General features: G+C 38.3%; 1 protein-coding gene across 2 annotated transcripts in view; it reads right to left on the bottom strand.

Moving 5' to 3' along the window:
- Positions 1-14,321, bottom strand: part of ahcyl2b (adenosylhomocysteinase like 2b) — a 48,828-nt gene that overhangs the window by 7,106 nt on the left and 27,401 nt on the right. For both annotated transcript variants that reach the window (XM_066668374.1, XM_066668375.1), the window contains exons 2-13: positions 8,695-8,803; positions 8,255-8,398; positions 6,429-6,529; positions 6,218-6,320; positions 6,028-6,122; positions 5,538-5,644; positions 4,844-4,960; positions 3,500-3,563; positions 3,048-3,136; positions 2,291-2,361; positions 695-789; positions 259-357 (exon numbers count right to left, since the gene is read on the bottom strand). In XM_066668374.1, the coding sequence (XP_066524471.1) occupies positions 259-357; positions 695-789; positions 2,291-2,361; positions 3,048-3,136; positions 3,500-3,563; positions 4,844-4,960; positions 5,538-5,644; positions 6,028-6,122; positions 6,218-6,320; positions 6,429-6,529; positions 8,255-8,398; positions 8,695-8,803 (1,194 nt within the window). The remainder of the gene's footprint in view (positions 1-258; positions 358-694; positions 790-2,290; positions 2,362-3,047; positions 3,137-3,499; positions 3,564-4,843; positions 4,961-5,537; positions 5,645-6,027; positions 6,123-6,217; positions 6,321-6,428; positions 6,530-8,254; positions 8,399-8,694; positions 8,804-14,321) is intronic.

The raw sequence follows: 14,321 nt of genomic DNA, 5'->3' as shown, positions 1-14,321 counted from the left end.
TTTATTTCTACTAAAGGTGAGGTTTTCAGTAGGTCAACGTGAAGTTATTGGAATTAAACTAAAATAAACTAAGATTTACAATTCTGTCAATAAGATGGCTTGTGAAATGCACCTATGTTGAATTTGTATTATCAGAAATAACATGGTATTTGTCTTTGAGGTATTATTTGTTATAATATGTTTTGTTGTTTAAATGAAAAATCCAGAGTTTTCCTACAGGACAGGACAGGAGCTGAATACAGTTAGCTATGGTCTCACCTCTGCAAGCAGCACTATCCTCTTCCCATCAGGCCAGATCACATGATCCACCTGGGACCTCACACGCTCCCAGGTTAACTCAGGGGTCCGCAGACTGGCCTGAAATTCATAAGATTAGTTTATCAGACACAAATTAACACAGAAAAGTGATTCAAGTATCATGATGCACTGAGGCGTGTGATTCCGCTAAATCGCTTTTAGAAAATTGTAATTGATTTCTATAAAGTATGGCTTCAAAAAAAAGTTATTTTCAAATATAAAAATGAGAAATATTTTCTACAGGCACATATGTATTTATAATTCAATTCCTTTACAACTCAATTAGTCATGATTGATGTTAAAGAAGCAAATTTTGGTCAGAAATGTATACACCCATTCCTTTTCCTACATTAAAACACACTCCCAAACCCCACCGACTGCAGTCATTCATGCTCACCACATCGATTTCTGTGTTAGAGTGACCCATGTTGCAGACGATGCAGCCGTTCTTCATGCGGTCCAGGTTTTCTCTCACCACCACATTTTTATTACCTAAGAGCAACACACACCAACTATAAGCCCACTTTGGAGTCATTTTCTAATTATGCTTAGTTCAGACAGGGAGAACCACGAGAGTGATATTGATCTTCGAGTGCCCTTATAAAGTCTGGAACGAACTCTTGTGCGTCTTACTCACTAAGCGATCATTTATATGCACAAGTAAGTTGAATAAATGTTTCTTGAAAGTAGAGCTAATTTTTAGTTTGATAAGCAACAGGCCTGGGTGATATCTAAACCAAATTAACAAACTTTTTGTCAAAAACACAATATCCAATTATACTGATAGCTACAGATGATAGGATGATACCATGGTGTTCAAGTTTTAAAGCCCATCTTAACCAGTGGATCACTTAAGCTGTACAGAAAATGCTCCAAATTTTCCTCAGTGTATGTGGCACAGTGGAGACCCACAGTCAGTGGAAAACTAACCGTACTCTAGTCAAAACATTTAAATGGCAGTAATAACACATTGTGCTGCACATATCATTTTGCAAGCACCTTAAATTATTGCTTCCTGGATCTCTCAGAATTCCTTTCGAAACACGGTTATTACTGCCTTTGAAAACCTGTGATCAGGTTACTTGTTAATCATCAATAATTTTATTTCCCAACCGCATGGGCCTTCAAGGCAACAATACAAGCATATCCAGCATGGCAAAATAATTTTTAAAAAAGATAGTCATTTACATGCTAACAAGTTTTCTGTTAGTTTTTATTCACTCAAAAATGTTAACTTAAATATGTTAAATGTTATTTCAAAAAGAGAACACAGACGACACCTATTTGTAGTTAAAATGCAATAAATGGATGATGCATTTCATATCATCGATGAAGAAAAACCACATCCACAAAAGTAAAAGTAAGAGTCCACCTGTTTTTAAGTGTGGAAATCAAAATAATGTACAAATAATTAATACCCAATTATTATTTAAAAACTTGGGCAACTGAAAACTACAGAAACATATTCAACATAAACACATCTATGAATAATTTTTAATTTGGTTAACTAACTGATTAAATAAAATCTGTTTTAATAAGTGAAAAACATGTAAAGTTACTGTCAGTAAGTATGATATTTAACGAGTTATATACTGGAAATAATGTGGCTTTAACAAAAATTAAACTAAAAAACCCATTGGTAGTAGACGATCATCGCAATTTGCTCTCTTCAGAGTTCAGAGATTCGACTCTCTGTTAATGGTTAAAATGTTCATGCAAGACTGACAGCAGGGTAACTAATGAACAGTTTAATTGCCAGAGGCATGCCGTATCTCAGTGGCAATTAGCTTTTAAAAGTGTAATCTGGGCTAAAATCAGAGCACAAAATTGACAGTAATTAGAGTCAGTGTTCTGAAACCCGATCTGCCATCAAGCTTCACTGATGCAAATATGCACCTATGTGGGCAGTGGGTGTGGCTCAGTTCTATAAAGAGAGACACAGAAGGCTAAGAATTGGCATAAAGCATCAGGTAACAGAGTTAAGGAATCCAACCTGTGCAGGTGATGACAATATCCACTTGTCTGATGACTTCGTTCAGTTTGACCAGTCTGAACCCATCCATACTGAAGTAAAGACAGGGGAAAACAGAAATCACACAGGCTGAGTTTGATGCATCATTCTAGTATGAAACATTTTTTTAACTGCATGCATGAGGGCAAATTAGGCAACTGGTTTTGAGTTAAAAATAGATTTTGCCACCATTTAGATAATGGTAGCACAACTACAGTAATAAACCCTATGAAAAGCATGAATCTGTGATGAATTACTGAGGTAAATAATTAATTCATTCAAGCAAGCGTTATGATAATTTGTTCAATTATTGAACAAATAAACAATTATTCTGTCCATGTTTTCTGAAATAATGTGAAAAAATCTCATTTTTGTGCAAAATTTAAGCAATTTTGGCACCATAGCTCATGCACTCAGACTTTATATCTATAAGATTTTATATTATAATTGCTTAATGCTTGAATTTATGCTCATTGGGTTGAAAGTAATGGGAGATTAATCACAACTGTTTACTGTAAAAATACAAATGATGTAATTGAATCTTTTAAACAGACTGCTCTACAGACTGTTAATACTGCTCTTGGCCTAGTTTCACTGGATAATTGAGCATGCGTCCTGCATCAGTGGAGAGATGTTCAATAATGTGAGGTGAAAGGTTTGCCTTCCCCCACTTTAACAGAAGCATGTGTGTCTATGTAACAAGCCCCCTCCGTTGTGTGCCTCTGGATCGGAAGCTTACCAGGCCTGCAGGGCACAGATGGGGTCAATCTCTGTGACGTAGACGATAGAGCCCATCGCCTTCAGAGCAGCACAGCAGCCCTTTCCAACCTGAACACACAGATGCAACGTGAAAATTATTTACTTAACACACAAAAGCTTTGTTGCCTAGACCTTATTTTATCTAGCTCTAGATTAACTTGCATTACAAATGGTGTTCTAACATTGAAAACCCATTCTTAGCCTAGGCTTTGTCTTACTTTGGGTCTTTGAATCTGGCCCATAGTCTGGTCATAATCCAGAATCAAACTAATGCCACCAGTGCACTATATGAAACAGCAGTTCTCTGTCGGACTGAGACAAAAGCGGGTTTATATATAAAAGGGTTGGGATTGCATGGTGAACACTTGTGGTCATATTATTACTATTATTATTAATATTATTAAGTACTGGTTAATCCTGTGAGGTTCTCACCTCTCCGTATCCACACACCACCACCTGTTTCCCTCCAAACATCACGTCAGTGGTCCTCTTCAGACTGCAGACACAAATATATATTTATTAAGGCTGCCAAACAATTAAAGTTAAGTGGCATTATCTGCATTATTTGGTACAAATGTGCAAATAAATATCTCCTATTTGATGTAATTCTACCCTGAAAGAATGTTATTTTTTGCCGGGCCGGCCTAGAAGAGGCCATATTTCACATTCCAGTTCATGAACTAAATTTGGAACTCTTCGTCTGTGACCAGAGGTCCTCTTTTCCCTGGACAAGTACTCTTTTTGGGACCTAATAAATGCGTGTTTAAGTGGTCAGAGAGTTGAGAGCTGAAATGGGACACACTCGCGCAGCTTCAGCGCTGTAGGTTCACCATCCACCACAGCGAGCAGCTCAGTGTTTTACTGGAGCCACGAACAGAAATGTGTTGAACGTTGTTGAGGTAATATTTATCATATTCTCTTCTTTACATTTGGAGAAAGTTTCTGTGACAAAGCATTTTGTTTTCTACTATATATTTAACAAACAGAAAGTCATCTTGTCTGTGCCTATAACGACGTGAATACATGGACACATCTCACCGTTACTGACTTTCTGACGAGCAAGTGACATAAAAATCTACGGATTATTAAAGCCAGAACACCAGAGCACCAGACCTTCCAATAACAAGGGTATGCTCTTTGGGTTTTCCTGTTTTTGAAACGCCAGAAAAACCTCTGTTACAATGGCTATATGGCTAATGGTGGTCTGGCTAAACTAGGCTTGCCCAGTTTCTCTTTGCACCTGTTTCTATTTAAAAAAGCACTAATTTAATTATATTCAAAATGTTATGTAATGTATTACTCAATAATCGTCAATAATCTCATTACAGTTTATCACCATGAAAATGAAGGATTAGTATCAATCGCAAAAGGAAAATGACCATTTTGAATTCAATGGAATATTTTCATTACTGACATACTGTCAGAGTAAATGTGTGTGTGTGTGTTTCAACTCCTCCATGACTACAGACTTTCACTTTCATATCACTACATTCCCATCTTGTTTCAAGGGGAACTTGTGCTAAATAGTCTGTGTGCTATGTGCTGGTTCATTCATAGTACTGTTACAGCACAAAATTGCCCCTGGATGTTAAAATTAATTATTAAGACTAATTATTGTTAAGCATTTTGGCAAACACGTGGGAATAAATAAAATAAAATAAATATATATTGGATTCAAAATGATCTTAGACACATATGGACTTATGTCGGCCTGTATTTTAGTTTGTCAGTGCTGAAGTACGACTTTGATTCTGTAGGTAACATTTATCAACTTACCCATCAAGGATGGATTCCCGGCAGCAGTAGAGGTTGTCAAACTTCTGTTTGGTGACTGAGTCATTGACATTCATGGCAGGAACACAGAGCTTCCCAGCCTTGGATAGCTGGTATAACCTAGACATAAAGAGAATCATCAAACCTGTAACTGTGTGTGTGTGTGTGTGTGTGTGTGTGTGTGTATATATATATATATATATATATATATATGTGACCATTTTTGGGTGGCATGATTCACCAGCAAAGTCACAGATGCTATATGACCAGAAAACAGAGCAATAACATTATGAATAGCAATAGTTGGACTATAGTCTTAAATTGTAAAACTACAGCATGCTCCCATATGGTCAGTGGAGCTGTGAAAATGAATAGTGAGTGTAGAAACAAGAGGTTGCCATAATATTATAGCTGATCAGGGTACAATCTTTAAATCGCATGTGGTTATTCCTATTCTCGGCCACTAGATGGCGCCAAGACCTCAGGAGTGAAGTTTCAGAGACACTGACAGCCACAGATAGAACTCTAAAACCATTACTATATGGATTCAGAGTTTCACAACAGTTTCACAAACTGTTTAAATTAACCAACTATTTTAAGAGTGGCAATATAAAAATAACATCAGTATCTGCAGAATGCACTGAATTATGGAGGAACAGGGTTTCAGTCTGGATTCATTTTCTGAGGTTATATTCACCTGTGAACTCCAGTCACACTCTCCTCCACAATGCCTTTAATCTTCTTGAACATGTTTGGATACTTCTTATAGATCCAGTGGGTCAGGTCCCCACCATCATCAAGAATCTGAAAACGATTTGTCAAAAAAAAAAAAAAAGGTTTCTACATTCTTTGAAGGGTCATGTTAAACAAGACAAAAATTGAGTGCAATTAATGCACATTTTAAAAAAGCATCAATAAACTCTTCCAGTTTAACACTTGAATTTTATTTTTAATCTTAATTTAATCAAACTGCTCATTAATTGCTATATTTCGCATCCTCTTAGACCTTGTGTACTGCTATATTTTACAAATTTTATTTTAAGACATGGTATTATTCTCCAATCACTAAAGCACATTGAGATGCTGCTGCTTTGAATAAAATGAGCAATAAAAATTGTCACTATTATTTATAGACATGGATTAAAACTGCTGGTAACCAGCAGCAGTTTCCTTTCTCTCTCTCTCACCATGTTGGGTTGCCAGCCCTCCAAATTGACACAGCGATCAATGCACCACCAGAAATCATCCTCAGACTCCCCCTTCCAAGCAAACACAGAGAAACCTGCCAGAGAGAGGTGGCATGAAAGAGTTAAAGGGAACAGCAGCGAGACGGCACTAGGGAGGAAAAGAGAGACTGAATATGAAAGACACCCTCACCTCCCTCTGCCAGGGCAGCTGCCACCTCATTCTGAGTGGAATAGATATTACAGGCAGCCCACCTGCACTGAGCTCCCAGTGCGGCAAGGGTCTCCATTAACACCTGAACACATACAATCATAAGAATTAGCAGGACTCAGTCAAGGGTATCATATGTGGGAATCAGATGGGATATGAGTGATCTGAGTGTTATCACATAAAGGCAACTCACAGCAGTTTGGGCAGTGATGTGAGTGCAGCCCACCACTTTAGCTCCAGCGAGAGGCTTCTCTCCCTGAGCTCTCTTCCTTAGAGCCATGAGGGCGGGCATCTCTGTAGAACACACAAACACACACACTTGTTTATGACCTTGAGACTAACTCTCATGCATGGCAACAAGATAACATGCAGTGCTGGTCATTCTGACTTTAAAGAACATAGTGTAAATTTGTAGAAACAGGACTTTTTTTTTTTCAAAGTTCTCATCAAAGCTGATCTTGTCAAGCGTACCTGATTTTAAATTAGATTAAAAACTACATGCTTTCCCCTCTACATTTTTCCCCTATGCAGCAAAATCAAATATCACTGGTTCTCTTAATGACAGACAAGAAAAAGAAAGGCAATGATACAGAGTAACTGAGAAAGCTGTGTTGCACACTAAATGATTTGGGACCACACACTACAAATTAAGATGTTGCTGAAAAAAACCAAACTCACCAACCACCTACCAAACAACACATTTACTCTCAGGCTTCTAGGAGCCAAAGACAGTAAACCAACCAGGGATGTTTAGCAGCTTGCTGCTACTGTTGATCTCACTCTGTGAGATTTAGAGCCTATGTCTATTTTTCTTTGTAAACAGTATAAAATTATATCTCCCAAAATCTGCAGACAAGAGCTGATTAGCACTGGCTTGGCCAGAGTTAGATTCAGGGCTAAGGTTTTTATAACATATTTAAACACAGAAGAAAGATACGTGTGTGCAAACATCGTTTGGCTGGACAGTTATTAAGGGGGTGAAGCCAGCAGCACCCTGCAGTCTTTTAGTACAGTATGAACATATGGGCCCCTCAGTAGCCCAGGAAGAACACTAGAACACGCCCCCGCCACAACCCTTCTACCTCCACCAAGTCCTCTCTTAAACACACAAGAACAGACCAGTGATGTGTATGCTGATTACATTTGACGTTCCAGAGCTTGCGTTAACAAATTCATAACGTGTTAAACAGAGGGAAGAGAAGAAAAACATATCTTTCCACATTTTCAGGGCTTTTAAAATAAAAGCTGGTCCGATTATTGCCTCATACTTCCCATGAAAAAAGAACTACCCTAATATTAATTTCAATATTTGATATCTGGTGCCACAAACCGTTAATGAAATTGATGTAGACCATATATCTTTACTGTCCAAAGAAAAATATGTAGATAGTAATAACTTTATAAACCAGGGAAAAAACCTTCTTAAATTTCAATGGAAGTCAGTGTTTAAAAAATAAAAAAATCAAGCATTTGGAGCAAATGGAGCATTTCTATTGGTCTGTTCTTCATGAACATTTCACACAATTTAAAGAACAGCTGTTGTGCTCAAAAAATGAAATAAATTAAAAAGTGACAAAAAATTCTTTGGACACTGATGATATACTTATTTATTGATTTATTCATTCATTGTCTATAACCGCTTGTCCAGTTCAAGGTCACCGTGAGTGAGTGAGTCTACCCGGAATCGTTGGGTGCAAGACAGGAACGCACATTCACACACACTTAAAGACACTTTTGAGTAGCCAATCCACCTACCAAAGTGTGATTTTTTTTTTTGGACCGTGGGAGGAAACCCACACGGACATGGGGAGAACACACCAATCCCTTCACAGTCACCTGGAGTGGGAATTGAACCCACAACCTCCAGGTCCCAGGAGCTGTGTGACTGAGATACTCCCTGCTGCACCACCGTGTTGTATGATGCAGCCCTCATGCAACAGCCACATCTCACAGGGTTTGCAAGACCTATTTAAATCAGGCCACTAATCAGGCATTTTTGGCCACTAATACAATACTCACCTTGCTCAGCGATCTCAATTTCACGACGACCAAAATCAGCCTGTTTGATGTTTTTGATGCAGAAGTCTCCATTGCCCTTGGAGTTCTTCTGCTGCTTGTCACGGGGAGAAGTTTCATCGTCTGAGCTGTCAGTGTAGGAGGCAGCTGGAGGGAAGGAGAATGAGAGAGGGGGGAGGGGGGGGGGGGGAGTGTGTGAGACTAAAAACACCATACACCCCATTCTGTTTATCCCCTTGGCTGAATAAAACCTGAAAAAATGTTCAGCAAACTTTTGGCTGAGTCTGTTAAAAGACGATTATTAGCCCCATTATAATTTCTCAGACATAAAATCCTCAAGCATTCAGTGCACTTGACATGTTATTAAAAATAAAGTCTGTGACAATGTGGGTGAGAGCCCTTGGCGAGCAGGAGTGTGGGTGTGCGTGCAAACAATGTCCTACCTGAGCTGTAGCTGTCAGTGGAGGACTGGGAGATAGAGCGAGAGAGAGAACGGCGGCCTATCTTAGTTGGTCGCTTGTTGAACTCTTGCTTCTGGTCTGCAAACTGAATCTGATAAAACAGAGTAAAGCGACATATCACTGATTTGACACGTCTAAAGTTGGTGTTTATTGTAGACTGCACTTCTTAATTTAACATCAACTACAGTAACTATAAAAAGTGTTTGAAAGGGTTGTTTTACCAGTGTTTTACTGGTTGTTCTGACATCTTCACGCTATATAAAGAAAACTGGCCTTTTCAAATGGTATAAAAATGTATGTTCTTTTTTTTTTTCTAAACAGAACAGACTAATGATTCTACAAAATAAGTTACACAAGAACTTCACATGTTTGTGCAGACAGCTAATCAGAATGCAGCTGACAAAACCCGGATAGGTGTGACCAGCTTAGCGTAAAACACATACACTGCCCATAAAGTGCACTTACATGTGAGGGCAGAGTCTGAAGGTGAGACCAAAAATGCAGTCATCCAGCCTTTAACTTTATAACCCTAATTAATCAAACCCAGAGGCAACAGCAGCCACTGGGAGATTGTTGGTGGCAAATAATAGCGGATGTATTGCTAAACTAAAGTCGCTATTTGTGGCATGGCAGCTGCTGGGAAGAGAACGCTGTCAGAGTTGTGTGAGGATTAAAATACAGCATGGCCCGTCTCTGCTGATGGCATTATCTGAATAAACAGCAGCTCTCAAATCCTCTACTCCATCAAGAGATTTCAAAGCAATGCTCTTACATAAGACCAAGCATCAACAGCCACACCAAACCCAAAACGTACCAGAGTACAAGATGATAGGTCATGATTTGTAGCAATTATTAACTTGTAATCACTGCCCCAGGTGTGGCATTTGAGCAGCATGTAATTCATGCCACAGGTTTGAAACATCACTCTTTTTACAGCAGTATTCCACCTATATTCCTCAATTGGTTTGAAAACACAGATCTGTGACAGATGCTGAGCAATTAACATTACAGCCGGAAGCTCTTAAAAATGTCATTTAAAAAAGCCATGCGATCAGGAGACTTGCCAGTTCTAAGAATTCCCCTCTCCCAGCCACTGCACCAAAACCTCCCCTAATAACTGAAAATAAAAAAAAAATCCACAATCAGTTTTCTCAAACAATCAAGTCCAGGAAAAGTCAAGAGGTAGAGAAAACAGTAGTTTTAATCAGTGAAAATGATATATGAGTGAAGTTCTTGTTCCTTTTTGTTCATGCCTATAGGGGAAGTGGTGGTTTTAAGTCAAAGAGGCACAGGCTTAGGTTTAGAACAAAGGTCCAAGTCACGCAAAAGAAGCCCACACATGGTGCGACGCACTGAGGATATAGCCATGACTCAGACACACATACACAGAGAAACCTTGAATCATGCAAGGCCTTTTGTGAACAGCATCCTAAGCACCGGTTTCGACTCACTGACGTTTTGTAATACAATAGCTTAGATTAAACAGAGAGAGCCTTGACTCATATGGGAAGAGAAAGGCCACATGCACCAAAGTGCATGTATCTGACCTCTCCTTATCAATGTTTTACAAAGCACTAACTTTTATTGTACATCAAGTTCACACTATGTACTATACAGCCTCAGAGGAACAAAGTGACACTAGAAACTGATAAAGCAACACTATGATACAAACAGGAGGGATATATAATGATGAAAGAAGAGGAAAGAAACACATACAAACTAATATACACATACAATATGGAACGCCATAAAGGATTATGGTAGGAAATAGGGATGGGTATTGTCAGAATATTGTCAAAAATTCTGGGTGCTCATTGTTTACGTTAAAATGTGGTATAAAACTATAGTTGTGAACGAATGATTCAGAAAACTTTATGGTGTATTTAACTTAATGCTGCATTTAGATAGACAGTGTGTTTTGTACCTACAAAGTTACAGCATCTAAAATCAATCTGCTTTACCTGAGCATTGTATTGAACCCTAGTCATCCGTTCTTACTCATAACTTTAATATTACATGATTAGTTGCAGCAGATGCAGCTGGGCTAACAAATTTCCATATTATTACTCACCTATTACCAATCAGTAAAGTGTAACCTAAATTTCATTCACACTTCTGAGTATGAAAATGAGCAGAGAGAACTAAAAAGTAATATTTTTTCCCCCTCCAACACTGCACTTTTACAATTAAGACAATGTTAAAGACTAAGCTTCAACTATCCGAATTGGTTTGAGCACTCAGTCATGTTTTCAGTATCAGTTACACTGTGAAAAAGTAAATGAAAATTGCATATACAATATAAATATTAATATAAAAATAAGTAATAATAAAATACATGTCACTATGGTTATCCCAATGAGCTTACCCAGGATATACTGGTGTATTGATATTTTAAACAGAGCTTTAGTGAATACAGTGAAAGTTTCCTATAGTGTGTCTACATAGAACCCACACTTACACACATAATCCAACACCTAGCAGTACACCATGTCAGACAAAATGTGTCCTCTACTAGAGTCAGACTGACACAAGCGAGCACAGACTCTATTTTGCACTCTGGCAGTTAGCCATAAAATGTGGAGGGTGCTGACAGGTCAGGGCTGATGGAGATCAGTAGTGTTGTGAGAGACTGGATGACCTCCATGCAACAGGCCTCGGGATACAGGCTTGTTGACTGCTGATGATTTAAGGTCCATCCGCTTTTCACAAAAGGTCTGTCACAGGGGTCTAACATCCCTAACAATATTTCATGATGTACAAATGAGACTAAGTGCATCTGCAATGTCAGTGATATTCTACTAAATGTCACCTAATTCTGCTGCAAGAGCCAGATGAAATCTATTCAATCCTGCACTCTCAGAAACAAAGGTACGGTTGACATTAAAGATACAAGCAGTGTAAATATACATTTAAAAAGGTACAACAATGGTTTTAAATGGTTGTAAAGAGAGGGGAATATTTGTAATCTGTGTAAAATAAAAGAACCAAGTCCATGGGATGAAATGGGGCATATTTAAAATCTTTAAATATAAAAGATTTAAAATCTACCATTATTATAGAATAAGGTACAGTTATGTTCCCCCTAAGGGTACCACCACAGTGAAAGTTTTTCTGACCGTGTACAGAGACCTGTAACTGATCAACCAAGTTCGGCCTAGATTTAGTTTAGCACTGGAGCTACGACGTTAATGTGGCTAACAATTAATAGACAGCTATGTCTCTTAAAATAATGTTTAGCCGTATAACTTATAAATATAAGGGGGATGACTCTATTTTCTGTCAAGCACCCAATTAAGGCACAACAGCAAAAATCAAGGTCGGGTCTCAGCAGTAACCTGTCATCAATTCATTTAAAATATGAGAATCCTATATCCTAAACGCAGTATTGAGATTTGAACCATAAAGTATTGTTACCTTCCTCTGTACAGGAAGTGCCCCAAAACCCAGTCTGGGATGTTTTAATTCCATCCTGAGATCCAAAGTCTCCCAGACTGTGGCTAAAAGATTCAGTCTTTTTTTCATATAAAAAAGGTAGAACTTTTCTTCAAATGGCAAGAGCATCACTTTAAATCCAAGCCCCTAATATCAAGAACTATTGTCACATTTTAAATGAGAATATTCGACATAGATAGACCAATCAGAGACAACCAAACACTGATATGCAAATGAGAATAAATAAATTATAATCTGGCACTCTCAGCATTCAAAATTATGCCAGTTGTTTTACTTTGAAATTAAAACTGGCCTAGATCTTAATCTTTTTAGACAATAATTGCCATTTATTTCACAATGGTGAGAAAAACTGCAATTAAATACTTTCCCTAAATCTTTCAGCCCCATACTGGACTAATTTCTCCTCTTACCTTTTTCACAGAGGGCTCACCATTCTCTCCATCCTTCTTTTTCTTCAACATGATGGAAGGATGGATGAAAGTGAAGTGTGAGGCTAACACAGAAACAGGGACCAATGTGCTGGGTGGGATCTTTTTTTATACCCGCTTTACTCAAGGGCAGTCCAGACTGGTCCCGCTGCCCATCAAGCACAATGCACAATTGTTCCCTTTTTTTAAATTCCTCTCCCATCACTCCTTTAATTGTTAATTGTTCCAAGCCTGGAAGGAATACAGCTGTTTGAATTGAGGGCCAATGGTGGTCTGGCCTGACCAACGTTTAAACCAGGTCACTATGTGTCTGCAATGTTTCTGTGTACTAAGGCTTTTTTAGGAAGGGTTTATGAAGTGATTACAGTACTCTAGGCCCACGACAGTAGATCTTGCCAAGGATACCTGCTGCCACCGCTGGCCTGGACAATGGGCTTATTGTGTGTGTGTGAGAGAGAAAGCTGGGAAAGTTAGAATGTATGAACAGAAGGTGGCAGATCATAAAGTGTATTCAAATGTGTTAGAAACCATAAAACCGAGTAATCCTGGTGTCAGTTTGAATAGAAAGCAGCGTTTAGAAAATGATGTTTCAAGCAATGCCTCAAAGCTGATTACAAGAGGTAAAATATATTACCTTCAAGATCAAAAAACATAAATGGTTAAATGTAGAGAAAAACATCCTGATTCTCAGTGAGAAAAACAAAAAACAAATTACAGTTAGTCCTCTACATACAAATGAACGAGTTCCATTCCAAGAGCCCATTGACATTTGTATATGTCCGCAAGTCCAACAAAGGCATCCAGCATTGTAGTTAGTCTAGGACATATAGCAGTGTACACGAATACAATTTTCTATCAAATAATCTCGATCTTTGTACATGAAACCAAGTTAAAAATAAAAATCTCCAAGTATCTTGAAAAATTGAAACTGTAGGCATACACTGACTGGCTTTGAGTGGCTGCTACACTGAGCACACACACTTGTCGGAAAATCCTCCACTGGACTAATGTACTTCTACCCCTTTGCTGAAGATGTTTACTCAAAGCATGAGGTCCATCATGCCACCAAACAGCATGGGCATTAACCACCTATATACGCTGTTGCCATTTACTAATGGACAAGGATGTTCTTAAGTAGGACAAGTTTACAAACTGAAGATGTGCAAGTAGATGACATGCTCTATGTAAAATATCCTGTTTATAACTAAATATTTCACTCTGCTCAAGTGCTAGAGGTGCTACCAGTTGCAACCCTGACTAATCCTTACCCTGACTATGGGTTTAGGAACAAAGTTGAAGTAAAGTGGTCTTGTCAGAATTCTGCATTAGATGGCGTAACTGATCTCTATGTATATTCTCCATCACATTTTCACAGTTTTGCATTACAATATCGTAATCTCACAAAGGACTGCAGCATTATAATGTGCTGGGGAAAATGAGCTCAGTGAAATGCCTTAAGGCTGTCCTTCTGTCACAATACAAGGTCAGCTTGACCTGGATGGCCCTGTCCTGAGCTAACTACAAGAACTAGAAAAAAAGTTAGAGAAAATATAAACAAAAGCTTTAGATTAATTAAGAGCTGAGACTCAGCGCATATAGTTTGTTTCCCTTTTGAATGACACTGATCACTAAGTGCAGAGGGTGAGGTATTTTAATCTGAAAGATAATATGGGTGGACTTGTGGATTACAGGAGAAAATCTCCATTTCTGGGAATAAAAAATGAGAAG

The sequence above is a fragment of the Hoplias malabaricus genome, chromosome 4, assembly GCF_029633855.1.
Source record: "Hoplias malabaricus isolate fHopMal1 chromosome 4, fHopMal1.hap1, whole genome shotgun sequence".
NCBI classification, from domain to species: Eukaryota; Metazoa; Chordata; class Actinopteri; order Characiformes; family Erythrinidae; genus Hoplias; species Hoplias malabaricus.
The sequence above is the reverse complement of the archived record's forward strand: the minus strand, read 5'-3'. Positions and strand labels throughout refer to the sequence as shown.